Below are 27,437 nucleotides of genomic sequence, written 5' to 3'. Positions count from 1 at the left end.
CATTATGCACACCTGGCAGATGCGTGGCCATAATCGTCAGTCCTCGAGCCAGAAGCCAGTGCCAGATCGACTGCGCCTCCTGCGACAGAGTGCGTGATCTCGACCCCCCCTGCTTGTTGAGGTAATACATCGTGGTTGTATTGTCCGTCTGTACAAGCAGCGAGTTCGTCCGGAAGGACGGATGGAAGGCCTTCAATGCCAAGTATACAGCTCTGAGCTCCAGGAAATTGATGTGGTACGTCGACTCCAACGGGGACCACTTTCCTTGTATCTGTAAGTCTCCGGAATGCGCTCCCCAGCCTTGCAGAGACGCATCCGTCACGATACTCTTCGTGGGAATGTCCTTGTGGAAGGGAACCCCCCTGAGGAGATTTTCCGCCGAACACCACCACTTCAGCGGCTGAAGAGCATGCAGAGACAGCCGTATCTTGTCGTCCCAAGAACCTGTCCTCTGATCCCACTGATCCTCCAAGCACTCCTGCAGTGGTCTCATGTGCAGCCGTGCGTGAGGCGTGAGGAAGATACACGAGGCCATCGATCCCAGCAGGGAAGACACCTTCCTCACTGTCGTCGATGGAGCGGTCATAAGAGCCTGAGCCTTCCGAAGGAGTGATAACCGCCTCTCCTCAAAAGGAGACACGCTTGCTGATAGCGTATTTATGGAGGCCCCCAAGTACTGTATGCACTGGACCGGAGTCGGGACAGACTTGGACATGTTGACGTGCAACCCCAGCTTGTTCAAGAGAACGCACGTCTTCCGGAAGTGCGCTTGTGCTTCCGAGAAGGAGAAGGCCTTGATCAACCAATCGTCCAGGTACGGGTAGACAAACACCTTGTTCCTCCGCAGGTGTGCAGCTACCACTGCCATGCACTTCGAGAAGGTCCTGGGCGCAGACTTTAGCCCAAATGGCAGTACTGTGTATTGATAATGATTGGTGCCGACTTGGAATCGCAGGAACTTCCTGTGCTTCCGTGCAATGGGCACATGGAAGTACGCATCCTGTAGGTCTATGGCACAGAGCCAGTCTCCTCGTTGCAGCTGAGGGTAAATCTGATGCAACGATAGCATGCGGAATTTTTCTCTGCGAATCCATTTGTTTGCTTGCCGCAAATCCAGAATGGGTCTGAACTCGTTCTTGTCCTTCTTGCGAACCAGGAAGAACCGAGAGTACAGACCTCTTCCCCTTTGAGACAGAGGTACGTCTTCCACCGCCTTTTTCCTCAACAGGATGTCTGCCTCCGCCTGGAGCTCTCGCAGTTGATACCGTGAGCTTACCGGTGGAATCGCTGGAGGCGGGCTGATGAACCGAAGACTGTATCCATTGCAAACAATATTCAGCACCCACTTGGCCTGAGTAATTTTTCTCTCCACTCTGCCAGAAAAGATTGAACGCTTCGCCCCCACTGGAGTGGGTAACGGTTGCAGGGGAAGTAATCGCTCAGGGCCGAGACCCAGCCGGGCCCTTGGTCACTGTAGCGGACTGCTGGCCTCCTCTACCCTTCTGGCACTTCTGGAAGGGTTTCCGGAACTGCTGCTGCTGTTGTGGCTGCTGTCCCGAGGCCTGCCCACACCCTCTGCCTGCAGCCCCGAACCGTCTCTGGAACAGGCGCTTTTTCTTCTCAGGCTTCTCTAACCCGACAGCCGTCAGGGTCTCTGCCTCCGTCTTCATGCGGGCCATTTCGTCGTCCGCATGCTGGCCGAACAGGGTTTCCCCCGAGAAAGGCAGGTTGGCCACTCTTTGTTGTGCCTCCGGTTTGAGTGAGGTAAGGCGAAGCCAAGCGTGACGCCGTTGGTTGATGCCATGACAATAGCCATGTGCCGCTAACAGAGACACATCCGCCGCCGCGCCGATAATCTGATTTGACACCAGCATCCCCTCACGCAAAGTCTCTAGAAAGTCGTCCTCCTTGTCGCGAGGCAGCAGCTCCGCGTACTGCTGGAGAGACTCCCATAGGGCACGGTCGTAGCGTCCCAACAGAGCCCCGGCACTTGCCGCCTTCATGGTGGTAGAAGCCGTCCCACAGACCTTTCTGCCCGCCGAGTCTAGCCAACGGCTATCCTTATCAGGCGGGACTGTCAAGGAAGGAGTGGTAGCAAGCTGCTTCCTTGCCGCCGTCACAATGACTGAGTCCGGTTTCGGGTCCATCCTCAGAAAGGTCGGGTCCGATTCCGGCACCCGATACTTCTTCAGGAGCCTTTAGGGGGCTGGTTTCGTCACCGCTGGAGTGAGGAACAACTCCGTAGCGGGCTCCACCAATCCCGGCACTAGTGGCAGCAGGGGGCGAGGCAGGTGCTTCTTGTGCAGCGTCTCGAAGATCACGGACGTCGTAGGTGTTGGCACCGTCACCGTGATCCCTAGCTTGGCCGCACCCCTCAGTAGCACCTCCTAGAAGGAGACTACATTGTCGACAGGCGATACTCCCGTCCCTGGCGAGTCCGACAGCGTCGGCGAGTAGTCCCTGGCAGACGATTGGGTGCGGGATCTGGCTCTGCGCCTCCTGCGGCGTCGCCCAGATGTCGATGACTACTGTCCACGGCTCCGTGATCTTCCTCTCCACCCAGAGCGGGAGCGCGATCTGTTTGGCTTCGGCCGCTCAGCCGGCCTCGCAGGCGCAGGCGACGTAACCTGGTGCCGCAGCTTCGGAGTTCTCTTCAGCGGCGTCGGATACCGAGGCAACGACACCGACCATGGCGGGGCCACAGGTGGGCCTGACGGTGTGTGAGGCGGAATGGAATGAGGAAGGGAGGAGGAGGAGGCGGTGGCGTAGGGATCCGTGGTGAGGGCTCCCTTGGCAAAGGAGGAAAGGGTGGCGACCTAGGCTTAGGAGTGTATACACCACTGAGTACACCGAGCCCGGTGACTCCGTTCTCTTCCCTTGTGACCCCGAGGGACTCCCGGCGTCAGGACTCCTCCTGCGCTGCCTCGGTGTCGATGAACGCCTCCTCGACGGCAAACGCCTCCTCAACGGCAAACGCCTCCTCGACGCCAAACGCCTCCTCGACGCCAAACGCCTCCGACAGGTCCTCGACGTCTGGGATCCCCTCGACGGTGACCGTCTCCTCTTTGCCGACGGCGAACGGCGACCTCGCCTCGACGGCGAGCGCCTACGCCGGGCCTGTTTGTTGAGGTAATACATCGTGGTTGTATTGTCCGTCTGTACAAGCAGCGAGTTGGTCTGGAAGGACGGATGGAAGGCCTTCAATGCCAAGTAAACAGCTCTGAGCTCCAGGAAATTGATGTGGTACGTCGACTCCAACGGGGACCACTTTCCTTGTATCTGTAAGTCTCCGGAATGCGCTCCCCAGCCTTGCAGAGACGCATCCATCACGATACTCTTCGTGGGAATGTCCTTGTGGAAGGGAACCCCCCTGAGGAGATTTTCCGCCGAACACCACCACTTCAGCGGCTGAAGAGCATGCAGAGACAGCCGTATCTTGTCGTCCCAAGAACCTGTCCTCTGATCCCACTGATCCTCCAAGCACTCCTGCAGTGGTCTCATGTGCAGCCGTGCGTGAGGCGTGAGGAAGATACATGAGGCCATCGATCCCAGCAGGGAAGACACCTTCCTCACTGTCGTCGATGGAGCGGTCATAAGAGCCTGAGCCTTCCGAAGGAGTGATAACCGCCTCTCCTCCGAAGGAGACACGCTTGCTGATAGCGTATTTATGGAGGCCCCCAAGTACTGTATGCACTGGACCGGAGTCGGGACAGACTTGGACATGTTGACGTGCAACCCCAGCTTGTTCAAGAGAACACACGTCTTCCGGAAGTGCGCTTGTGCTTCCGAGAAGGAGAAGGCCTTGATCAACCAATCGTCCAGGTACGGGTAGACAAACACCTTGTTCCTCCGCAGGTGTGCAGCTACCACTGCCATGCACTTCGAGAAGGTCCTGGGCGCAGACTTTAGCCCAAATGGCAGTACTGTGTATTGATAATGATTGGCGCCGACTTGGAATCGCAGGAACTTCCTGTGCTTCCGTGCAATGGGCACATGGAAGTACGCATCCTGTAGGTCCATGGCACAGAGCCAGTCTCCTCGTTGCAGCTGAGGGTAAATCTGATGCAATGATAGCATGCGGAATTTTTCTCTGCGAATCCATTTGTTTGCTTGCCGCAAATCCAGAATGGGTCTGAACTCGTTCTTGTCCTTCTTGCGAACCAGGAAGAACCGAGAGTACAGACCTCTTCCCCTTTGAGACAGAGGTACGTCTTCCACCGCCTTTTTCCTCAACAGGATGTCTGCCTCCGCCTGGAGCTCTCGCAGTTGATACCGTGAGCTTACCGGTGGAATCGCTGGAGGCGGGCTGATGAACCGAAGACTGTATCCATTGCAAACAATATTCAGCACCCACTTGTCCTGAGTAATTTTTCTCTCCACTCTGCCAGAAAAGATTGAACGCTTCCCCCCCACTGGAGTGGGTAACGGTTGCAGGGGAAGTAATCGCTCAGGGCCGAGACCCAGCCGGGCCCTTGGTCACTGTAGCGGACTGCTGGCCTCCTCTACCCTTCTGGCACTTCTGGAAGGGTTTCCGGAACTGCTGCTGCTGTTGTGGCTGCTGTCCCGAGGCCTGCCCACGCCCTCTGCCTGCAGCCCCGAACCGTCTCTGGAACAGGCGCTTTTTCTTCTCAGGCTTCTCTAACCCGACAGCCGTCAGGGTCTCTGCCTCAGTCTTCATGCGGGCCATTACGTCGTCCGCATGCTGGCCGAACAGGGTTTCCCCCGAGAAAGGCAGGTTGGCCACTCTTTGTTGTGCCTCCGGTTTGAGTGAGGTAAGGCGAAGCCAAGCGTGACGCCGTTGGTTGATGCCATGACAATAGCCATGTGCCGCTAACAGAGACACATACGCCGCCGCGCCGATAATCTGATTTGACACCAGCATCCCCTCACGCAAAGTCTCTAGTAAGTCCTCCTTCTTGTCGCGAGGCAGCAGCTCCGCGTACTGCTGGAGAGACTCCCATAGGGCACGGTCGTAGCGTCCCAACAGAGCCCCGGCACTTGCCGCCTTCATGGTGGTAGAAGCTGTCCCACAGACCTTTCTGCCCGCCGAGTCTAGCCAATGGCTGTCCTTATCAGGCGGGACTGTCGAGGAAGGAGTGGCAGCAAGCTGCTTCCTTGCCGCCGTCACAATGACTGAGTCCGGTTTCGGGTCCATCCTCAGAAAGGTCGGGTCCGATTCCGGCACCCGATACTTCTTCAGGAGCCTTGAGGGGGCTGGTTTCGTCACCGCTGGAGTGAGTAACAACTCCGTAGCGGGCTCCACCAATCCCGGCACTAGTGGCAGCAGGGGGCGAGGCAGGTGCTTCTTGTGCAGCGTCTCGAAGGTCACGGACGTCGTAGGTGTTGGCACCGTCACCGTGATCCCTAGCTTGGCCGCACCCCTCAGTAGCACCTCCTGGAAGGAGACTACATCGTCGACAGGCGATACTCCCGTCCCTGGCGAGTCCGACAGCGTCGGCGAGTAGTCCCTGGCAGACGATTGGGTGCGGGATCTGGCTCTGCGCCTCCTGCGGCGTCGCCCAGATGTCGATGACGACTGTCCACGGCTCCGTGATCTTCCTCTCCGCCCGGAGCGGGAGCGCGATCTGTTTGGCTTCGGCCGCTCAGCCGGCCTCGCAGGCGCAGGCGACGTAACCTGGTGCCGCGGCCTCGGAGTTCTCTTCAGCGGCGTCGGATACCGAGGCAACGACACCGACCATGGCGGGGCCACAGGTGGGCCTGACGGTGTGTGAGGCGGAATGGAATGAGGAGGGGAGGAGGAGGAGGCGGTGGCGTAGGGATCCGTGGTGAGGGCTCCCTTGGCAAAGGAGGAAAGGGTGGCGACCTAGGCTTAGGAGTGTATACACCACTGAGTACACCGAGCCCGGTGACTCCGTTCTCTTCCCTTGTGACCCCGAGGGACTCCCGGCGTCAGGACTCCTCCTGCGCTGCCTCGGTGTCGATGAACGCCTCCTCGACGCCAAACGCCTCCTCGACGCCAAACGCCTCCGACAGGTCCTCGACGTCGGGGATCCCCTCGACGGTGACCGTCTCCTCTTTGCCGACGGCGAACGGCGACCTCGCCTTGACGGCGAGCGCCTACGACGGGCCTGTTCGACGCCGATGACTCGACGGAGAAGTCGACGCCGAAGATAATGATGTCGTCGACGGCGGACTGCTCACCTCCCTCGACGTCGAGCGTCGATGCAGTTTCTCCCCAGAGCCCTGGGGTGACGGTGAACAAACTGCAGCTATCCCCCTCGACGCCGTAGTCGACGCAATCGACGGAGAAAGGGGACGTTTGCTGGGCTTCCTGCCCCTGGGGAGCCCCCCAGGGGCCTCAGCATGGGCAGAATCAGCCCGTCCTGACCCACCTTGTGCCCTCAGCCTTCTGTACCCAAGGCCTTGGAGCCTGATCTTCATCCTTTCTCTCAGGGTCCTGGCTGAGAAAGATTGGCAAATGTCACACTCCTCTGGAACATGGGACGGGGGAAGGCAGACAATGCACACCCTGTGTGGGTCCGACTTGGCCTTCTTTCTCTCGCACTCTGGGCACTTGTCAAACAAGCCAGGCATGTTGACAACACAGAGCACACACAAGAAGGAAGGTAACAAGGTACTTAATAAGCACTTGAAAAGTGAACAAATCCAAATAAACCCTTGAAAAGGGAGAGCTCAATGCTCCAGGGTCCTGCTAGCAGGAGCCGGAAAAAAGAACTGGAAGTAAAAGGGACCTGCTGTGCATTCTGGGATACTGGAAAAGTTCTGGAAAGTTTTCTTAAAGGCACAATATCCTGTGCTGAGCCACATAATGGCAGCCTATGGGGCTTGTCTGTCCATTCCTCTCTTTCTATCATTCCAGAGGCTTTTGCTGGTAGAGGCAGGTTTTTCTCTGTGGAAAAAGCTGGGCAGGCACTGCTGTTTGTGGATGTTGATGGAATTTTCTAGTTGAAGTACTGGACAGTGTAGCCTGTGGATATAGGCTGCATTATCTGTCTTTGAATCCTCTCTTAAGTGTGGATGCAGGTCTGCATGGCTTGACAATTTAAGAGATTATTTTTATTGCTCCGAGGTCCACGCACATGGGCGGGACTATTCACTAGATTAGGACTATACACAGAGATCCCCTACTACAGAACCATTGTGCAAAACGCCCATCGTGAACCTAACAATTTACTCACGTTGCCACAGATGTGAAATCTAAACTTTCATGTCTCCACACCAAGTCTGGTGCTTCAATTGGCATCCGTGAAACCAACCAAGAATGTGCTTGAGATAAACTGCTTGTTTTAAATCTAGCGAAATCCCCACAGGTGCAATCCTTCTAAACTGGAACACACCACGTGACTCTGTGCAGAGCCAAATAGTAAACATGAAAGAAATACGTAAACATCCTACTGACAAGAGCTTTTCTCGTGTTTTGTGCAAAAGAACATAATATGACAAGCATTGGCATAGCCAATAGGTCTCGCCTTTGGGGCCTTATAAGTGTTTAGCCATGTAACAGTTGATGTTGTTGCACCAAGGATATTGTGCTGGATAACTTAAACACTTATAAGGTCCCAAAGGCGAGACCTATTGGCTATGCCAATGCTTGTTTAGACTAACTGTGTCTAGAGAAAGGGGTGTGTCCGCCAATAAAGTGAAAGCGCGGTATGGGGCGCTTTTACAAAAAAAGCATTTGTTTGTCAGGTTGACAAACAAATGCTTTTTTAGTAAAAGCGCCTCATGCAGCGCTTTCACTTCAAAGGCGGCTACGCCCCTTTCCTTAGACTAAGCTCGTTTAAGCAAAGGGGCGCAGCCAACATTAAAGTGTAAGTGTGGCATGGGGAAATAAAAAAAAATAAGAATTAAATATATATATTTTTTTAAACATGCAGCAGCCTTTGGCGCAGCAAGTAAAGCAAAGGCATAGCCGCCACTATCAGCATGGCGTGCCGTGCTATGTAAAAAAATAATAATAAGGTTGTTGTGAGAGAGCGTGTCCTGTCTGCAACAGCAGGCATGCGAAAACCATTAAACTAAATAATGCTCGGAGGCTGTAATTAAAGCCTACAGAGCAACAACACATTTAAAGGTGGATGTCCTCAAGGGAGGTTACAAATGAAGACAAGGCGGTTCTAAGGAGAGACTAACAATCCTACTTACGATTCAGAAGCCAGCATTTACAAAGGACAATGACATAAGCCAATAATATGGGCGGGGCTTCAAATGCATACTCCAATACAGTATGCCTCACAGAGCAGAGCATGCACTGCCCAGAATTGACTCACAAAATGGAAGGTACTCAGTACCGGACTGTACCTGCCCATTTAAAGCACTGGTCACACCAATGTGCCACTATTCATATCTTCATGTATCATCAATCTATCTTAGATAATAGGACAAAGGAAAGAACTGGAAAATGTTTGTAAAACTTAAACATACCCTCATGAAGTTCATCAAAGCACTATAAAAACAGATTCAAACATTGTAATGTAAGGATAACAAGATTTGCGTACAAGCTAACGTAAATGTAGGAGGCTGGCCTAGTATATGGTGTACACTTATTGGTGAGGCACCGTGCTCTGAGTTCAGGCAACCCTTAGTCAAAGTAGCAGTGGTCCCTGATAACCAAAGCTCTCAAGGGGAAGCTGTGGAGAGCAGATATGGCTTATTCAGGATGGTGTAAAGAGTGTACATTACCATAAAGTCAGTCAATGAAGCTTACATACAAGAGAACCACACCAGCTTTAGAAAAATACCTTGCAGTTATTATACACCAACGCTAACACTACTTTGGTATTCCTCCTACTGGTGATATCAATAAACAATACCATATACTTAAAAACAGATAAGTAAAGCATATAAAACACATGGGCCCCTTTGGGGGAGGGGGTGGGGGGGACCATACACTAAGAAAATAGAATACGAGGGGAGTACCAAACCAAGACTAACACCCAAAGAACTAGGGACCAGGGGGATCACGGAATCACCACAGGTGGTAAGGTGCTCGTGTGCAGAATTGATACCCCGGGTCAGTGCCCATAGGATAACGTGGGGAAGTCGTGGTTGGAGATTTACGAATTCAGGACCCGTTCCAAAGGACCCAGAGGAAACCTGTTGAAACCAGGGAGGTTGGCGAACAACCCCACCCGTAGATACACAGAGAACCAGGAGACCTACACCAGGGAGTCCAGGTGTACAGGTGTGAAGTGGTGTCGAAGTAGCCTATTGACGTCAATTGAGGATCTCTGAAGTCCAGCTGCTACGAAGTCTCGTGGACCTAGTCGGTGGAACAAAGATGTGGATTCAGGACGAGAAGTACCTGCAAAAAGAGGGGACAGAGTCCAAACCACCCACAGATGTCCAGGAAGAGCAGGAGCCTTTGTAGAAGGTGCTTTGCTGTAGTACGGAGGTCTTGAAGATGGAGTTGTGAAGTTCAGGCGACAATGCAGGAGCACAGGAGCCGTCCATGAGCTGTCCCACGCTGAAGCAGGAATACAGGAGGGTCAGTGGCTGGCAGGACCACCAACAAGCCTTGGCAAAAGCAATAGATGTGTTGCAGGAAACAATGCTTAGTTGCAGAACCAGCAAGGTCTGTGGCACTCGCACAACAATGTTAAGTTACGGCTGGCCCTCAGAAACCATGAGAGCCAGCAGAAATTGGTGGAGACCCCAGCAGGACCCTCTGGCAGCAGGAAAGGGAGTCGAAGCGAGGCCTCATCGGCACACAGAAGATGAATGCCCACATCGCTGGAGAACGATGGAGGATCACTCTTGGAGCGGTGTGACGCTGGAGGTTGGGGCATCTTGGAGCTTGAAAATCTTCGATAAGGAGAGCAAACAATCCTTGGCAACAGGCCGCAGTGCACAGAAATGCGGCTCTGGTCAGATGGAGAGGGATTACAGTCTCCCAAGTAGCAGGGAAGACTGGTCAGGTCTCTGGAGAACAAAGCAAACACCAGGAGATGATGGACGGAGTGCTGAAACTTTTCAGACACTCACCCCCAGTCACAGATCTGGGTTGAATCCATCATCGTTCTTTAGCTCACTTCGCCACTCCAGTTCAGACACAGCTGTATGCAAATCAGTTTTGACCCTGTGCCTCAAGGGAACAGTCTACCCCGAACTGAAAAAGCCAGGACTTCACTGGATCGGAAACAAGCATCCTGGGACTGGTTTCGGGTTAACACCCCTCATAAGCGAGGCTAGCTTGAATCCAGGAGAGGGGTGCATTCTGGCACCATTTCTTTTTAACCTGTATATCTACTCCTTGGAGAAGGTCCTTTCAAATCTAAAAGCGGATTGCCCTCAGGTGGGCAAGTGGAGGCTGACAGTTTTCCTGTATGAAGACGATAATGTCCTCATGGCGAGGATAGCCAGGGGCTTACAGCTCTTGTTGAATCACTTTATGGAGGACCTGGACCTATTGGTTAACCAGAGCAAAACGTATATAATGCAGGTGGGACCTCGTACAGCTAAGCATTACACCTTTAAGGTAGGAACCACATCAATTCCGAAGATCTAGGTCTTTTCATACTTAGTTGTATTTGATCAAGCCCTGGGATGGGGCCCCTCGATCAGCCGCAAGAAAGGGGACCAGGCTAGAGCGACTACTGCTGTTCTTAAGTTCGCTTTGAGATGGGTGGCAAACTGATGGGGGCTTTACTGCAGATTTATAGAGGCAAATGTCTCTTGAAGATTGTTTATGGGAGTGAGATATGGGGTATCGACAGGCATGATGCATTGCATCGATGAGAATATTTTTTTAAGACGGTTACTATCTATCCCACAGTGCATCCAGTAGTACACAGTGCACGAAGAATTGGGAAAGGCCTTACTTTCAGATGAGGTGGCCTATCGTCCCCTAGCCTTGTGGATAAAGACATGGATCAAGAAAGAAAACTCCCTTAGTAAGGATATTCTAAGTGACTGTCTTTCTCTAGATTGCATGAACCGCATCGGATGGATACAACACTTTAGAACATGTCTTTGCAATTTAGGAAAGGCAGACTTATTCGAGAACCTGTAAACAATCTGTAGGAGGGATTTATCCTGGTGGAAAGAGTGTTTTTTTAAAAGGTGCAGTGGGGAAAGAGAGGAAGTGGAGTTGAAAAAGACAAGCGTGGGCAGGTACATTATGTTTAAAACTGTGCCAACCACTGAACAATATCTTTTACGTGTCAAAAGCAATCATGGCTGTTTTTTATTGATTACATTTCGGCTTGACCTCTTCCACTACCTTTTGGCCCAACCACGTGGCGTCCATAGAGGTCAGTGTCCCATACCCTGTGGCTCCAACGGACAGTGTCCACAGGATATGATGCACTTTTTAATGTTTTGTAGTTTTTATGAGGTCCCTAGAAGGAGTTTTATTGTTCCAATTCTTAAGAAAGCATGTTTTAGAAAGGTCAGACCAGCTTTAATCTTTTTACAACAGCTTTCATGTGATTCAGTATTGCACACGCTTTGCTTTTTAAGGGCTTCTATCAGGCTTAGGTCCACCTGTGAATATTCTTATTGGTAGGGCTTCTCCTTTTTAGCTTTGTAATCATGGGACTATATTGATCGTATTGCACTATCCCTTGTATTCTGTTGGAATTTGTATACATTTTTGTGACTTTTATGGTTTTAACTGTAATAAAAACCAAAAAGGTTATTGAATGAATTCATAGCAAAGTAAGCAAGGGACCCACGTCTGGGCATACCCTGCCAACTTAGGGCGAACAAAGCAAACACAAGGAGATGGACAGAGCGCTGAAACTTTTCAGACACTCACCCCCAGTCACAGATCTAGGTTGAATCCATCATCGTTCTTTAGCTCACTTGGCCACCCCAGTTCAGACCCAGCAACATGCAAATCAGTCTGGACCTTGTGTCTCATGGGAACAGTCTAGCCCGAACTGACAAGCCAGGTCTTCACTGGACCAAAAGCACAAGTTACTACTTGTATAACGATATATCTGTAAGAGACATTAGTTAGTGATAGATTCCTAACCTTAGAATATTCCCCAGGTGTCAGTCTGGATCCGGAAAGTTTTCTCCTTAGCAGTAACCCTGCGCGCCAGTAGCTGGTGGCGCCGTGTGGCTCCGCGCCAGTCACTGGCATCGTACGTGTCGGGATGACGTCACACAGCCTACTTAGGCGCCACCCATGTGCGCTGACGTCAGTTCTGTACTCAACTTTCCGCGCCGAAACAAAGAGCCATGCGAGAAACTGACCTTTGGTGCATAAAACTAGGGCCCTAAAAGGAGATGACCTTAACCCTAGTAATCTGTTCGCAGAACGGGGAGGATGGGTGGGGCGGTAAGGAATCTATCACTTCCTAATGTCTCTTACAGATATGTTGTTACACAAGTAGTAACTTGTGCATCTGAAAGAGACATGTTAGTGATAGATTCCTTACCTTAGAATGGATACCCCAGCAATACCAACCCCGGTGGAGGGTCTGCGAACAAGATTACACCAGAAAGTCACGGAGCACAGAACGGCCAAAGAAGCCGTCTCTCCAGACCTAACTGTCAAGGCAGTAGTGCTTGGTAAACGTGTGCAGTTGCCCTGGTCGAATGGGCACGCAGTCCCACAGGAGGCTCCTTCTTGGCCAAGGAGTAACAGGCTTTGATGCACAGAACGACCCACCGGGAGATGGTCCGTTTGTGCACCGCCCGACCTCTTTTGGCGCCCACGTAGCCAACAAAGAACTGATCATCCACCCGGAACTGCTGTGTGTTGGACCTGGCCCTTTTGGCCGGATGGCCCCTAGACTTTTCGCCTTACACCTGTACTTTTTCTGACCTTTTGTTGGCTATTCTATGACTCTGGGCACCTTACCACTGCTGTTCAGTGCTAAAGTGCATATGCTCTCCCTATTTAAAATGTATATGTTGGTTGGATTCCATGATTGGCTTATTTGGTTTACTGTCAGACCCCAGTAAAGTGCACCAGGAGTGCCCAGAGCTTGTAAATACAAATGCTGCTAGTGGGCTTGCAGCACTGGTTGTGCCACCCACAGAAGCGGCCTGGTAAAATGTATCTAAGGTCTGCCGTTGCAGAACCTGCATGCAGTCTGGTACTGTCATGCTGACTGGGCAAGTGCACACACTTGCCAGTCCCTAAACCTTCCCTTAACTTCATATTAGTCACCCCTATGGTAGGCCCAAGGGCAGGGTGCATTGTAAGCATAAGGTAGGACAAGCCCTGATGTGTGTGGCATGTCCTAATAGTGAATTAAAGCCATTTTCGTTTTTCACTATTGTAAGGCTACCTGTTCTCCATAGGCCAGAATGGGCTGTCAGAATTGTTACATTCTATGATCCTAGGGAACATGGTAGAAATTCGAGTTTAGTATGCCTGAACTCAGAATAATAAAATACATCTTTTAGTAAAGTTTATTTTAATATTCTGTGTTTGCAAATACCACTTTTAGAAAGTTGGTGTTTGCTTGCCTGACCATTTCAGCCCGCCTCTGCTAGGATGTGTATCTGCCTGTCTGGTTTGTGTGAGTGACAGGGCTGGGGAAACCCAGATGGGCAGGGTCAGGTAGCCTGGTGGTGAATAGAGAGATTGACAGCCAGATGGGTGGGAGGAGTACACCTGGACTCTGAATAGGGTTGTGCTCTGCCACCACAATGCTGGCTCCACCTCCTGTGGAGCGGCTGATGTCTCTGCCCTGCACCCTGAATAGAAAGGCAGAGTCATGTCAACAGAGTGCTCAAGAACTGGTTTGGACTGGGCAAAGGCCCCTCTACCCCAGAGGAACAAAGGAATTAGGGGTATAAGTATTGGGACCCTGCTCCCAAGAAATTAGATCCTGCTGAAACAAGAAGAACCTCTGCCAGAGGAGAAGGAACCGGGAAAGCTGTAGGAGGAGTACTGTCCCTGACCTGGGGGATTGGCCTGCAGTGGTTGCCTTGCTGCTGAAGGAGAGGAGAAAGACTACTAAAGACTTTGCTTCAACTTGTGCTTTAAAAAGATCTCCAAGGGCTTGAACTGAGCTTGCCCCCTGAACGAAGTCCCAGGACCAGTGGACTTCACCCTCCAGCTCCCCAAAGTCTTTTGGAAGTGCCTGCTGCTTTTGTTGGGCCTTCTGAGGGACTGCGTGTCGCAAGGAGCTGGAAGCGCGACTCAAGGGAGAGAAGCGTGCCGCCGTCGGAGCCGCTGTCGTCGCATTTCGCAGAAGGGGTGTCGCCGCTGCAGCATCGCATCGAGCGGAAGCGTCTCGCAACGTCGGAGAAGAGTGCCGCTGCCAAGGCAGCTGTCGTCGCATCTCGCCAAAGATGACGCCGCTGTAGCTGACGCATCGAGTCGAGCCTTCTCGCAACATCGGAGAGCGTAACGCATCTAGAAGATCCCGTCTTTATTTCTTTTGCACCAAGAACTTCAACGCATCTGCATCGCTGCAACACTTTCGTTGCCCTGCGTGTCGCATCTAAGGTACATTGACTTAAAGTGTCACATTTAAGAACTTAAGAGAAACTAAGCAATCTTCTACCAACTAAGCAACCGTATTGTGTATTTTTAATCGTTTAATGGTCTTGTGATAATCCTATATAAAGAGTCATTATTTTTAATATAAACCTGTGTGGTGTCCATTTGTAGAGGTGTCACTTGGTTACTGTATGTGTTCACAAATGCTTAACCTATAACGCCCTGAGATAAGCCTTGTCTGCTCGCGCCAAGCTACCTAGAGGGTGAGAAGGGGTTATTTGAGGAGTGTACCCCCTTATCCTGACTAGAGGAAAGGTTCCCTGCTTGTCACAAGTACCTACCTGTGCCAACCAGAGAACCCGGATTCTAACACTGTGTATGCTGCAGATAGAATGTGAGCGCACATTTGGGGTCCAGACGGTGGAGCCGCTCCTCTTCCCTTGAAGGATGCAGAGGCGGAAAAAAGGTGGGCAAAGTGATGGTCTACCCGATGTGGAAGGGCGTGACAACCTTTGGCAAGAAAGAAGGACGTGTCCTCAGAACCACCTTGTCCGGATGACCAGAAAGGAAAGGAGGTTTGGAAGAAAGAGCCTGGAGCACACTCACTCTCCTAGCAGAGGTGATAGCTACCAGGAAAGCCGTCTTGAGAGTAAGACGACGTAAGGGACAGTTATGAAGGGGCTCAAAGGGAGCGCACATCAGAAAAGTCAAGACAAGATTCAAGTCCCACTGAGGCATTATGAAGGGCACAGGTGGGAAAGTATGCGTAATGCCCTTAAGAAAACGGTTAACAACCGGGGACTTAAAAAGAGAAGGCTGATCTGGAAGCCGTAGAAAGGCAGAGATGGACGAAAGATAACCTTAACAGTGCCCAGAGCAGAGCCCTGCTGGGCCAAAGAGAGAAGAAACAGAAGAACCTCAGAAAGAGGGGCAGAAAGGGGATCCACAGTCTTAGCTGTGCACCATGCCACAAATCTGTTCCACCTACAGGCGTACACCGTTTTAGTGGAGGGACGCCTGGCTGCCAGGATGACATCACAGACTTAGGGAGGAAGATCGAAAGGTGTCAACTGTCGCTGCTCAATCTCCAAGCATGGAGGCTGGAAAGGTTCGGTGGAGGACTGTCCCCTGCTGTTGCGACAGAAGATCCTCCCGAAGAGGCAGACGGAGTGGAGGATCGATGCTCATACTGAGTAGCTCGTGATACCATACTCTTCGAGCCTAGTCCGGGGCCACAAGAATAACTTGGGCCTGGTCGCGCCTGATTTTCTTCAGCACTCTGGGCAGAAGTGGTATAGGCGGAAAGGCGTACAACAGACCGCAGCTCCACTCGAGACAAAAAGCGTCACCGAGCAAGTGCCGCCTTGGAAATTCCAACCCGCAGAACTGATGACATTGCGCATTCTCATCGGTGGCAAATAGATCTAACCAAGGCTCTCCCCATCACAGAATGACACCTTGCACCACTTCCAAGTTCAGACGCCACTTGTGATCCACCATGCACCGACGGCTGAGTTAGTCTGTCCTGGCGTTCAGAGAACCTGCCAGGTGTTGAACCACCAAGGTAATGCCTTGATGTCCCAGCCGTGTCCAGAGGCGCAGAGCCTCCTGACATAGGGCCCACGACCCCACACCTCCCTGTTTGTTGCAATACCACATGGCGGTGGTGGTGTCCGTGAACACCTGCACTACACTTCCCCGGACAGAGGGAAGGGATGCCTTCAGTGCAAGCCGGATCGCCCACAGCTCCAGAAAGTTGATATGGAGCCGGGACTCCGCCGGAGACCAGAGGCCTCTGATCTCCACCTCTCCCATGTGGCTACCCCAACCCAGGAGGGACGCATCCATCACTACTGTGTGCTCCGGTTGGGGAAGGGAAAGGGATCTGCCACGGACCCAATCGCGATCCATGAGCCACCACTGCAACTGTCGTGCAGCGCCCTCCGAGATCTGAACAAGATCGGACAGGTTGCCCTGATGCAGAGCCCACTGTAACTTCAGGTCCCACTGCAGAGCCCGCATATGCCATCTGGGATGCGGCACCAACAGGATGCAGGAGGCCATCAGGCCCAGAAGCCGGAGGGTCATCCTGACTGAAACCCGGGATAGAGGCTGAAAGAGTGGAACCATAGCCTGAAAATCCCAGACTCGCTGTTCGGGAGGATATACCCGAAACAGCGTCGAATCCAAAACCGCGCCGATGAAAGGGAGCTTCTGAGAGGGACTCAGGTGCGACTTCTGCACATTGATGGAGAACCCCAGCAGATGCAGGAGGTCGGCCGTAGTCTGGAGGTGGGAGACAACTGCCTGGGGCAAGCCCGCCTTCAACAGCCAGTTGTCGAGGTAGGGGAAGACTGACACCCCTGACCTGCGCAGATGAGCTGCGACCACCGCCATCACTTTCGTGAACACTCGAGGGGCGCTGATAAGGCCGAAGGGGAGCAAGGCAAACTGAAAACGCTCCTGGCTTACTGTGAACCGCAGGTAACGCCGGTGGGCCGGCAGGACGGGAATGTGAAAATAAGCGTCCTGCAAGTCCAACGCTACCATCCAGGATCCAGGGCAGACAGGACCTGAGCCAGAGTCAGCATATTGAACTTCTCCTTTCGGAAGAAGCGGTTGACGTCCCGTAGGTCCAAGATGGGGCGCAGGCCCCCCTTGTCCTTCTTGGGGACCAGGATGTAGTGGCAATAGCAACCACTCCCTACTTCCCGATCGGGAACGTACTCGATGGCCCCCTTGGCCAGGAGGGCCGTGACTTCCTGACTGAGAAGAGCCAAATGAATCCCCGACATGCGGTGGTACCGAGGTGGCATGGCTGGAGGGGAGGACAGAAAGGGGAGCAAGTAACCTCGGCAGATTATCTGCTGCACCCACTTGTCCGAAGCGATACCGCGCCAGTGGTGGAGGTGGTGACGGACCCTGCCTCCAACCGGCGTGGGGTGCCCCCTGAAGCTCGGATTAGGAAGGCTTGGAGGTGGAAGCAGCGAGTGCGGAGGTGGGCTGCCCCGCCTGCTGGTTACCAGACCCGACCCTGCGGAAGCCACGGCCACGCTGAGGCAGGTTCTGCACAGGCTTTGCGGAGGAGCGCGACTGGGCGCCTTTACCCTGGCCACGAAAGGAACGAAACCCAGGCGTGGCCGGGCTCTTAGTGGAAAGACCCAAAGACTTAGCCGTGGCCCGTGAGTCCTTAAAGAGCTCCAGGGCACTGTCCGCCTTGTCGCCAAAGAGGCGAGAGCCATCAAAGGGCATGTCCATGAGCGAGCTCTGCACATCAAGCGAGAACCCGGTAGACTGCAACCAGGCATGACGTCACAACGCCACAGTCGTGGAAATCGCCCTGCCCAAGGAATCAGCCGTATCCAGACCACACCTGATGGTATCCTTGCCCTCCGCAATCGCTTGGGAAAGGACGGCCTGGACCTCTTCAGAACACGGAGGCAGGACCTCTGCTACGGTATCCTACACGGTGTGGGAGTAACGGCCCAACAAGCAGGCGGTATTAACCAACCGCAACCCAAAGCTGGCCGAGGAGAACAATCTCTTGCCATATTGGTCCAGCTTCTTAGAGTCCTTATCCGGCGGAGCCGTGGGAAAAGCACTCTGCGACGTCGAGGCCTGAATGACCAGGCTCTCAGGTGTGGGGTGAGTTGTCAAGAAGGGAGGGTCACCAGGTGCCAGGCGATGACGCCTAGCGACGTTCTTATCGACCGGAGCCCCTGAGGCTGGCCGCAACCAAGTGCCCAAGAGGACTTCGGTAAGGGCCTCACTGAAAGGGAGCAGCGGTTCCGAAGACATAGACGCCGTCTGGAGCACCTCCATAAGGAGGTTGGGTCTTAAGGGCCACTGTAGGGAGGTCGAGATGGAGAGCTTCTGCAGCTCGACGCAGCACCATAGTGTAGGAAGCGCCCTCTTCCATAGTAGGCGGAGGGGAGGCAAACCCCGGATCAGAAGACATTAAGTTCACCCGCATCTTGAAGGTCATCCACCCAATCCTGCTCAACCCCGTCAGGTGGTTCCTAGGAGCCGTCACAGTCCTCATCCGGCTCCAGGGTAGAAGGAGCCGGCTGCGGCGGCAGGACCGGAGCCGGAGAGGGGGCCAGCGGCGCCCGTAGTGGCACCGGCCATGGCCGACCCGGAACCGCATCCCAATGAGGATCCCAGGTCAGAACGAAATGGTCCGAAAACCGGGGCGAGGGCGGGATAAGCGGCACCCAGTGCAGCACCTGTGGCGCAGCCAGGGGGCGGCACTGGGGCCGGAGCCAGGGGCGGCGCTGGGGCCGGAGCCAGGGGCAGCGCTGGGGCCGGAGCCAGGGGCAGCGCCGGGGCCAGCAGTGCTGCACCTTGTGGCACCGGGGCCAGAGCCGCGGGTTCTGGATCCAGTGGCGCCGGTGCCGCCGGGTCAACAGGATCGGGACACGGGACCGTGAGGCCCGCCGGCAGGAGCCCGAGGCCTAAACAGGCAGTCCATGGCAGCAAGAAACTCTTGCATCTGTTCGGGAGTCGCCGACGGACCTGGGAATAGCAGGTAGGCCGCGGGACTCCCAGGCTCCGGAGGAGCCACAGGGGCAGAGCCCCTGTCCCCCTCGTCCACCTCCGGGGAGCGACGGGGGGACGTCGGAGAGCGAACACGCTTCTTCGACTTCTTCTTATGGCGTTGCTTACCGGAATCTGAAGGTGAAGACTTAGAGTCTGAGGAGTGACGGCTCCGGTCCCATGAGCGGTCCCACGAACGGCCCCTAGACACGGAGTGGCGGTGAGAAGAGTGCCGAACCTCCAGCAACTTCCGACGCCGCTCCCGCAAGGCCTTCGGGCCATGGCACGGCAGTCCCGACAATCCCGGGAGTGATGGTCGATCTCCAGGCAGTAGAGGCAGACATCATGGGGGTCCGCCACCAACATATTACGGCAGCACGACCCACAAGACTTAAAGCCGGGCATCCCTACGTGCACCAGGAGACAAGAGAAAGAGACAAAAGTCTCAAAAAAGTGGTAAAAAATTGACCGGGATACGTGCTCAATCCGAGAGAGATTTCTTCTAGCTATCTTGATGCAGACAGTGCCGTGGGGGATTCAGGAGGATGCACAGCCACCGACTTTGCAGAACTTGGAAGAAAACTGAGACAAAGTTGCAGTAGGAGCCTTCCTACCAGAAGCAGTCTGTCTTGGTTCCTGGCTTGGTCCAGCAGCAGAGTTTGGTGATAGCAGAAAAGTCTTTAGACACAATCTTCAGGCGATGCCAGTCGGTTTTTGAAAATGAAGTCTGGAACAATTTAAAGATCCACCCTCGGGGAAGCCCTTTAGTAAGGTCCTACTTTCCTACAGTAAACATCATTGTATGGAAATGGTTGAGACACCTAGAACCTGTAATTTCATCTGTATATTTGAAGCTTTAAAAAGCCATCAATAATGTAAATTATTCACCAAATACACAGTACAAGCAGTTAAGGCAATGTTTGACATGCATTTCAATCTAGCAATATTACTTAAGAACGAACTAAGAAACTCAGGGGAACATATCTTTGATAAGTGGAACAAGGAACCAATTTCATGCATGTATTTACATTGTGTGACCCAAAGAAGTTAGGTTAATATTACAGAGCTCATTTCCCTTATCCATCAAAAAGCATGAATGCACCTCTAAATTCTACTGGGGAAGGACGTCAATGAATAAAGCAATTAGGATAATCACAATGGCAGTAGCAAGACTATCAAATGAATGAAATCTGTTTAAGATGCAGAAAAACATAATGCTTACCTAGGTCATGACAAAGTCCTGCAATCTGCACACAAAGCATATCCCGATGATTAATTTTCAGTTCAGACTGCCTTTCATGGAGTGCTCGAACTAAGCACCCAGCCAGATGTCCAACGCTACAAGAAAAGAAAAAAAATGGAGCATGGCAGAGGACAAAAAAAATAAAACACACAAGTCACCAATAGTTGATAAAAAAGCTTATATAAGGAGTAGTTTCTTTTCTGTAACTCCAGTTCTGTAGTAGGGGTATCTCTGTTATAGTCATAATCTAGTGAATAGTCCCGCCCATGTGCGTGGACCCCGGAGCAATAAAAATAATCTCTTAAATTGTCAAGCCATGCAGACCTGCATCCACACTTAAGAGAGGATTCAAAGACAGATAATGCAGCCTATATCCACAGGCTACACTGTCCAATACTTCAACTAGAAAATTCCACCAACATCCACAAACAGCACTGCCTGCCCAGCTTTTTCCACAGAGAAAAACCTGCCTGTTAGAAGGCGACCTCAGAGGAGACAGGGAGGGTACCTGAGCACCCTGAGACCTACCCTCGGGGTATCGTAGCCGGGCACTGGCGGGAAACTCCTCAAGGGAAGAGTCTTGTGTCTAGGATCGTACACGCTGCACCACACGACAAAGAGACACCACACTGTATGTTCTTGGGAACAGATCTTTATCTAATCAGCTTCGTAGGATCTTTATGATCAACAAGGTGGATATGTACAAATAGAGCACGGGCTCAAAGAGTCTCGGTAGGGATAGGGGGTAGCGGGACAGTCTTTGGGGATCCGGATCAATGCAGGGACGTACCCGGTGCACAGCTCACAATTATCGAGCTGGGGGGTACGCGGTGGTCGTTGGGGTCCAGCCGGACCGAAGGAGTCTTTAGGAGCCGCGAGTCACTCAGCAGGGCTCGAGCACAAGGTCGGAGGTCGTACGATCTTCAGGTGAGCCGCGAGTCACTCAGCAGGGCTCAAGCACAAGGTCGGAGGTCTTACGATCTTCAGGGGAGCCGCGAGTCACTCAGCAGGGTTCAGGTGTTCAAGGTTGCAAGGGAGCCGCGACCACGTCAGCAGGGTTTTCGTCGTTCCAGAGTCGAATCTGCCAGATAGTCCCAGAGCACCCCTTGTTATAGGTCGACTCCTCTTTGATGTCCGGAGTCTGTGTAGGCAGGGGTCTTAGCACCTGGGAGCCGCTTGTTGGAGTTTTCTGCCATGTCGTCCTTTGATCCTTTCAGGGCCGGGTCGGGAGGAGTCCCAGACACCCAGCAGGCTTGGAGCCAGCCCTCAGGGAGGCCGGAGGGCTGATCGAAACCCATCTCCCAAGGGGAGGTCAGAGGTGCGATGGAAACTGCTCCTCCCTCTCTCACTCTGTGGGAGCGCGAAGTCCTCCAGCCGGGGCGGCGCCTCTAGGCCTGGGTTGCGCTGGAGCCGGGCGGCCATCGTAGGTGCATGAAGTGGGCACGCGGGCCCTGTGGTGCTGGGAAGATGGAGGGCACGGACGGGGAAGTCCGGGTAGGGTGTGTGTGTGGGTCCTGGCGGGAAGGACCGGCTAGGCCGTGTACTCGGGGGCTGAATGAGGTGCACGTGTCAGGGGGTGTGGCTAGGGGTCAGGGATGGCCATGCCACGAGGCCGGGTCTAACACTGCCTCTACCAGCAAAAGCCTCTGGAATGACAGAGAGGGAGCAATGGACAGACAAGCCCCATAGGCTGTCATTATGTGGCTCAGAACAGGATACTGTGCCTTTAAGAAAACTTTCCAGAACTTTTCCAGTATCCCAGAATGCACAGCAGGTCCCTTTTACTTGCAGTTCTTTTTGAAGGCGTAACACGCCAGACCTGTAGCATTCCTTACATTAACATTTATCTCTCCACCGGGGAGGAGGGCGGGTGCTTATGACTATGACAGAGATACCCCTACTACAGAACTGGAGTTACAGAAAAGAAACTACTCATTCTGTAATAGGGGATCTCTGTGTATAGTCATAATCTAGTGAATAGAATGGCAAGCCCATCCCCACACCAAAACGGCGGTGGAGAAGACTACAAAATAACACCACTACAGTGCGAACAAATTTCGCAGCGAAGCCTGCCCAACCTGAGCATCTGCCCTGGCATCCGTGTCCAGACAGTAATGCGCAGTAAAGGTATGGACCGACCTCCAAGTGGCCGCCTTGCAGATCTCTGCAATCGGAAAATTACGCAGCAAAGCAGTCGTGGCAGCTTTGCCCCTGGTGGAATGAGCCTTAGGTTTACCCCCTAAGGTCTTATTAGCCTTTTGGTAACACAATTGTATTCAGGACACAATCCACCGAGAGATGGACTGTTTGGAGGTAGCAAGACCGGTCCTGACTGATCCATAATTGATAAACAACTGGTCTGACCTACGAATATCTTTGGTCTTATCAAGATAAAACTTCAACACCCTCCTAACGTCCAGTGAATGTAGAGACCTTTCCGCTGGAGAAGAGGGATTCTGAAAAAACGTAGGTAAAGTTATGGTCTGGTTGACATGAAAATCAGATATAACCTTAGGAAGAAATTTAGGGTGAGTACGCATAACAACCTTAGCAGCATGAAATACCGTACAAGGTTCTTGGCAACACAACGCCTGAAGTTCACTCACCCTGCGGGCCGACATAATGGCCACTAGGAACGCCGCCTTCCAAGACAGGTGCTGCAACGAAGCCTTGTGAATAGGTTCAAAAGACTCCTTCATCAATCTGGACAGCACCACATTCAATTCCCATGAAGGCGAGGGAAGTCTGACAGGAGGGAACACTTTCTTCAAGCCTTCCAAAAAATCCTTGATCACAGGGATCTGAAAGAAGGAAGCCTGTGAAGGGCATTTCCTGTAAGCAGTCAAAGCAGCGAGATGGACGTTAATGGAACGGAAATTAAGGCCAGACTGCGCCAAATGCAAAAGGTACGGAAGGATGACATCTTCCGTACATGTAGTCGGGTCAAAGTGCTTGGACTTGCACCAGATGCAGAATCTCTTCCACTTGCAAGCATAGGACGTCCTCGTGGAAGGTCGCTTAGCCTCCTTCAGTATATCCATGCAATCTGCTGGTAGATTCAAATGGCCATATTGCACTATCTCAGGAGCCATGCCGCCAAACTCAAAGACGAGAGGTTGGGGTGCACCAACTGCCCCCCGAACTTCGTGAGAAGGTCCGGCCTGCACGGCAGCCGTATGTGAGGACAGAGACCGGTGAAGCAGGTCCGTCAACCACCACTGTCTGGGCCATTCTGGGGCAATCGGGATCATCCGCGCCCCGCATTGGGACAGCTTGATGAGCACCGCCAGAATCAGGGGAATGGGTGGAAAAGCGTACAGAAAGCTGTTCGACCAGTCGATCCATAGCGCATTCCCCAGCGTCCCCCGCTGGTAGTACCTGGATGCGAAGTCTCGGCATTTGCTGTTTTCGGCGGTGGCGAACAGATCTACGTCTGGAGTCCTCCACCTTGCGAAGACGTCTCCTAGTAATTCGTCGTTTATGACCCATTCGTGGTTTTCCTGAATCAGTCTGCTCAGTGCGTCCGCCTGAACATTCTGCACACCTGGCAGATGCGTGGCCGTAATCGTCAGTCCTCGGGCCAGAAGCCAGTGCCAGGTCGACTGCACCTCCTGCGACAAAGTGCGTGATCTCGACCCCCCCCTGCTTGCTGAGGTAATGCATCGTGGTTGTATGGTCCGTCTGTACAAGCAGCGAGTTGGTCTGGAAGGACGGATGGAAGGCCTTCAATGCCAAGTAAACAGCTCTGAGCTCCAGGAAATTGATGTGGTATGTCGACTCCAACGGGGACCACTTTCCTTGCATCTGTAAGTCTCCGGAATGCGCTCCCCAGCCTTGGAGAGACGCATCCATCACGATACTCTTCGTGGGAATGTCCTTGTGGAAGGGAACCCCCCTGAGGAGATTTTCCGCCGAACACCACCACTTCAGCGACTGAAGAGCATGCAGAGACAGCCGTATCTTGTCGTCCCAAGAACCTGTCCTCTGATCCCACTGATCCTTCAAGCACTCCTGCAGTGTTCTCATGTGCAGCCGTGCGTGAGGCGTGAGGAAGATACATGAGGCCATCGATCCCAGCAGCGAAGACACCTTCCTCACTGTCGTCGATGGAGCGGTCATAAGCCTTCCGAAGGAGTGATAACCGTCTCTCCTCCGAAGGAGACACGCTTGCTGACAGCGTATTGATGGAGGCCCCCAAGTACTGTATGCACTGGACCGGAGTTTGGACAGACTTGGACATGTTGACGTGCAACCCCAGCTTGTTCAAGAGAACGCACGTCTTCCGGAAGTGCGCTTGTGCTTCCGAGAAGGAGAAGGCCTTGATCAACCAATCGTCCAGGTACGGGTAGACAAACACCTTGTTCCTCCGCAGGTGTGCAGCTACCACTGCCATGCACTTCGAGAAGGTCCTGGGCGCAGACTTTAGCCCAAATGGCAGTACTGCGTATTGATAATGATTGGCGCCGACTTGGAATCGCAGGAACTTCCTGTGCTTCCGTGCAATGGGCACATGGAAGTACGCATCCTGTAGGTCTATGGCACAGAGCCAGTCTCCTCGTTGCAGCTGAGGGTAAATCTGATGCAACGATAGCATACAGAATTTGTCTCTGCGAATCCATTTGTTTGCTTGCCGCAAATCCAGAATGGGTCTGAACTCGTTCTTGTCCTTCTTGCGAACCAGGAAGACCTGAGAGTACAGACCTCTTCCCCTTTGAGACAGAGGTACGTCTTCCACCACCTTTTTCCTCAACAGGATGTCTGCCTCCGCCTGGAGCTCTCGCAGTTGATACCGTGAGCTTACCGGCGGAATCGCTGGAGGCGGGCTGATGAACTGAAGACTGTATCCATTGCAAACAATATTCAGCACCCACTTGTCCCGAGTAATTTTTCACAACTCTGCCAGAAAAGATTGAACGTTTCCCTCCACTGGAGTGGGTAACGGTTGCAGGGGAAGTAATCGCTCAGGGCCGAGACCCAGCCGGGCCCTTGGTCGCTGTAGCGGACTGCTGGCCTCCTCTACCCTTCTGGCGCTTCTGGAAGGGTTTCCGGAACTGTTGCTGCTGTTGTGGCTGCTGTCCCGAGGCCTGCCCACGCCCTCTGCCTGCAGCCCCGAACCGTCTCTGGAACGGGCACTTTTTCTTCTCAGGCTTCTCTAACCCGACAGCCGTCAGGGTCTCTGCCTCCGTCTTCATGCGGGCCATTTCGTCGCACGCATGCTGGCCGAACAGGGTTTCCCCCGAGAAAGGTAGGTTGGCCATTCTTTGTTGTGCCTCCGGTTTGAGTGAGGTAAGGCGAAGCCAAGCGCGACGCCGTTGGTTGATGCCATGACAATAGCCATGTGCCGCTAACAGAGACACATCCGCTGCCGCGCCGATAATCTGATTTGACACCAGCATCCCCTCACGCAAAGTCTCTAGAAAGTCCTCCTTCTTGTCTCGAGGCAGCAGCTCCGCGTACTGCTGGAAAGACTCCCATAGGGCACGGTCGTAGCGTCCCAACAGAGCCCCGGCACTTGCCGCCTTCATGGTGGTAGAAGCCGTCCCACAGACCTTTCTGCCCGCCGAGTCTAGCCATCGGCTATCCTTATCAGGCGGGACTGTCGAGGAAGGAGTGGTAGCATGCTGCTTCCGTGCCGCCGTCACAATGACCGAGTCCGGTTTCGGGTCCATCCTCAGAAAGGTCGGGTCCGATACCGGCGCCCGATACTGCTTCAGGAGCCTAGAGGGGGCTGGTTTAGTCACCGCCGGAGAGAGGAACAACTCCGTAGCGGGCTCCACCAATCCCGGCACTAGTAGCAGCAGGGGGCGAGGCAGGAGCTTCTTGTGCAGCGTCTCGAAGATCACGGACGTCGTAGGTGTTGGCACCGTCACCGTGATCCCTAGCTTGGCCGCACCCCTCAGTAGCACCTTCTGGATGGAGACTACATCGTCGACAGGCGATACTCCCGTCCCTGGCGAGTCCGACAGCGAGTAGTCCCTGGCAGACGATTGGGTGCGGGATCTGGCTCTGCGCCTCCTGCGGCGTTGCCCAGATGTCGATGACGACCGTCCACGGCTCCGTGATCTTCCTCTCCGTCCGGAGCGGGAGCGCGATCTGTTTGGCTTCGGCCGCTCAGCCGGCCTCGCAGGCGACGGCGGCGTAACCTGGTGCCGCGGCCTCGGAGTTCTCTTCGGCGGCGTCCGATACCTAGGCAACAACACCGACCGTGGCGGGGCCACAGGTGGGCCCGACGGTGTGTGAGGAGGAGGAGGAGGAGGTGGAGGCGGTGGCGTAGGGATCCGTGGTGAGGGCTCCTTTGGCAAAGGAGGAAAGGGTGGCGACCTAGGCTTAGGAGGTGTATACACCACTGAGTACACCGAGCCCGGTGACTCCGTTCTCTTCCCTTGTGACCCCGAGGGACTCCCGGCGTCAGGACTCCTCCTGCGCTGCCTCGGTGTCGATGAACGCCTCCTCGACAGCGAACGCCTCCTCGCCGGCGAACGCCTCCGACAGGTCCTCGACATCGGGGATCACCTCGACGGTGACCGTCTCCTCTTTGCCAACGGCGAACGGCGACCTCGCCTTGACGGCGAGCGCCTACGCCGGGCCTGTTCTCGACGCCGATGGCTCGACGGAGAAGTGGACGGCGTCGACGAAGATAATGATGTCGTTGACGGCGGACTGCTCCGCTCCCTCGACTTCGAGCGTCGACGCTGTTTCTCCCCAGAGCCCTGGGGAGACGGTGAACAAACTGCAGCCATCCCCCTCGACGCCGTAGTCGACGCAATCGACGGAGAAAGGGGACGTTTGCTGGGCTTCCTGCCCCTGGAGAGCCCCCCAGGGGCCTCAGCATGGGCAGAATCAGCCCGTCCTGACCCACCTTGTGCCCTCAGCCTTCTGTCCTCCAGGCCTTGGAGCCTGATCTTCATCCTCTCTCTCAGGGTCCTGGCTGAGAAAGATTGGCAAATGTCACACTCCTCTGGAACATGGGACTGGGGAAGGCAGACAATGCACACCCTGTGTGGGTCCGACTTGGCCTTCTTTCTCTCGCACTCTGGGCACTTGTCAAACAAGCCAGGCATGTTGACAACACAGAGCACACACAAGAAGGAAGGCAACAAGGTACTTAATAAGCACGTGAAAAGTGATCAAATCCAAATAAACCCTTGAAAAGGGAGAGCTCAATGCTCCAGGGTCCTGCTAGCAGGAGCCGGAAAAAAGAACTGAAAGTAAAAGGGACCTGCTGTGCATTCTGGGATACTGGAAAAGTTCTGGAAAGTTTTCTTAAAG

At 53.6% G+C, this 27,437-nt stretch overlaps 1 protein-coding gene across 4 annotated transcripts in view; it reads right to left on the bottom strand.

Moving 5' to 3' along the window:
* SAMHD1 (SAM and HD domain containing deoxynucleoside triphosphate triphosphohydrolase 1) overlaps positions 1-27,437 on the bottom strand; it is a 1,667,622-nt gene that overhangs the window by 1,104,491 nt on the left and 535,694 nt on the right. For all 4 annotated transcript variants that reach the window (XM_085618924.1, XM_085618923.1, XM_085618925.1 and 1 more), the window contains one exon: positions 20,148-20,263. In XM_085618924.1, coding sequence (XP_085475050.1) covers positions 20,148-20,263 — 116 coding nt within the window. The remainder of the gene's footprint in view (positions 1-20,147; positions 20,264-27,437) is intronic.

Source organism: Triturus cristatus, chromosome 7 (genome assembly GCF_964204655.1).
Source record: "Triturus cristatus chromosome 7, aTriCri1.1, whole genome shotgun sequence".
NCBI lineage: Eukaryota > Metazoa > Chordata > Amphibia > Caudata > Salamandridae > Triturus > Triturus cristatus.
Note: the sequence above shows the minus strand (reverse complement) of the source record. Positions and strands in the feature narration are given on the sequence as shown.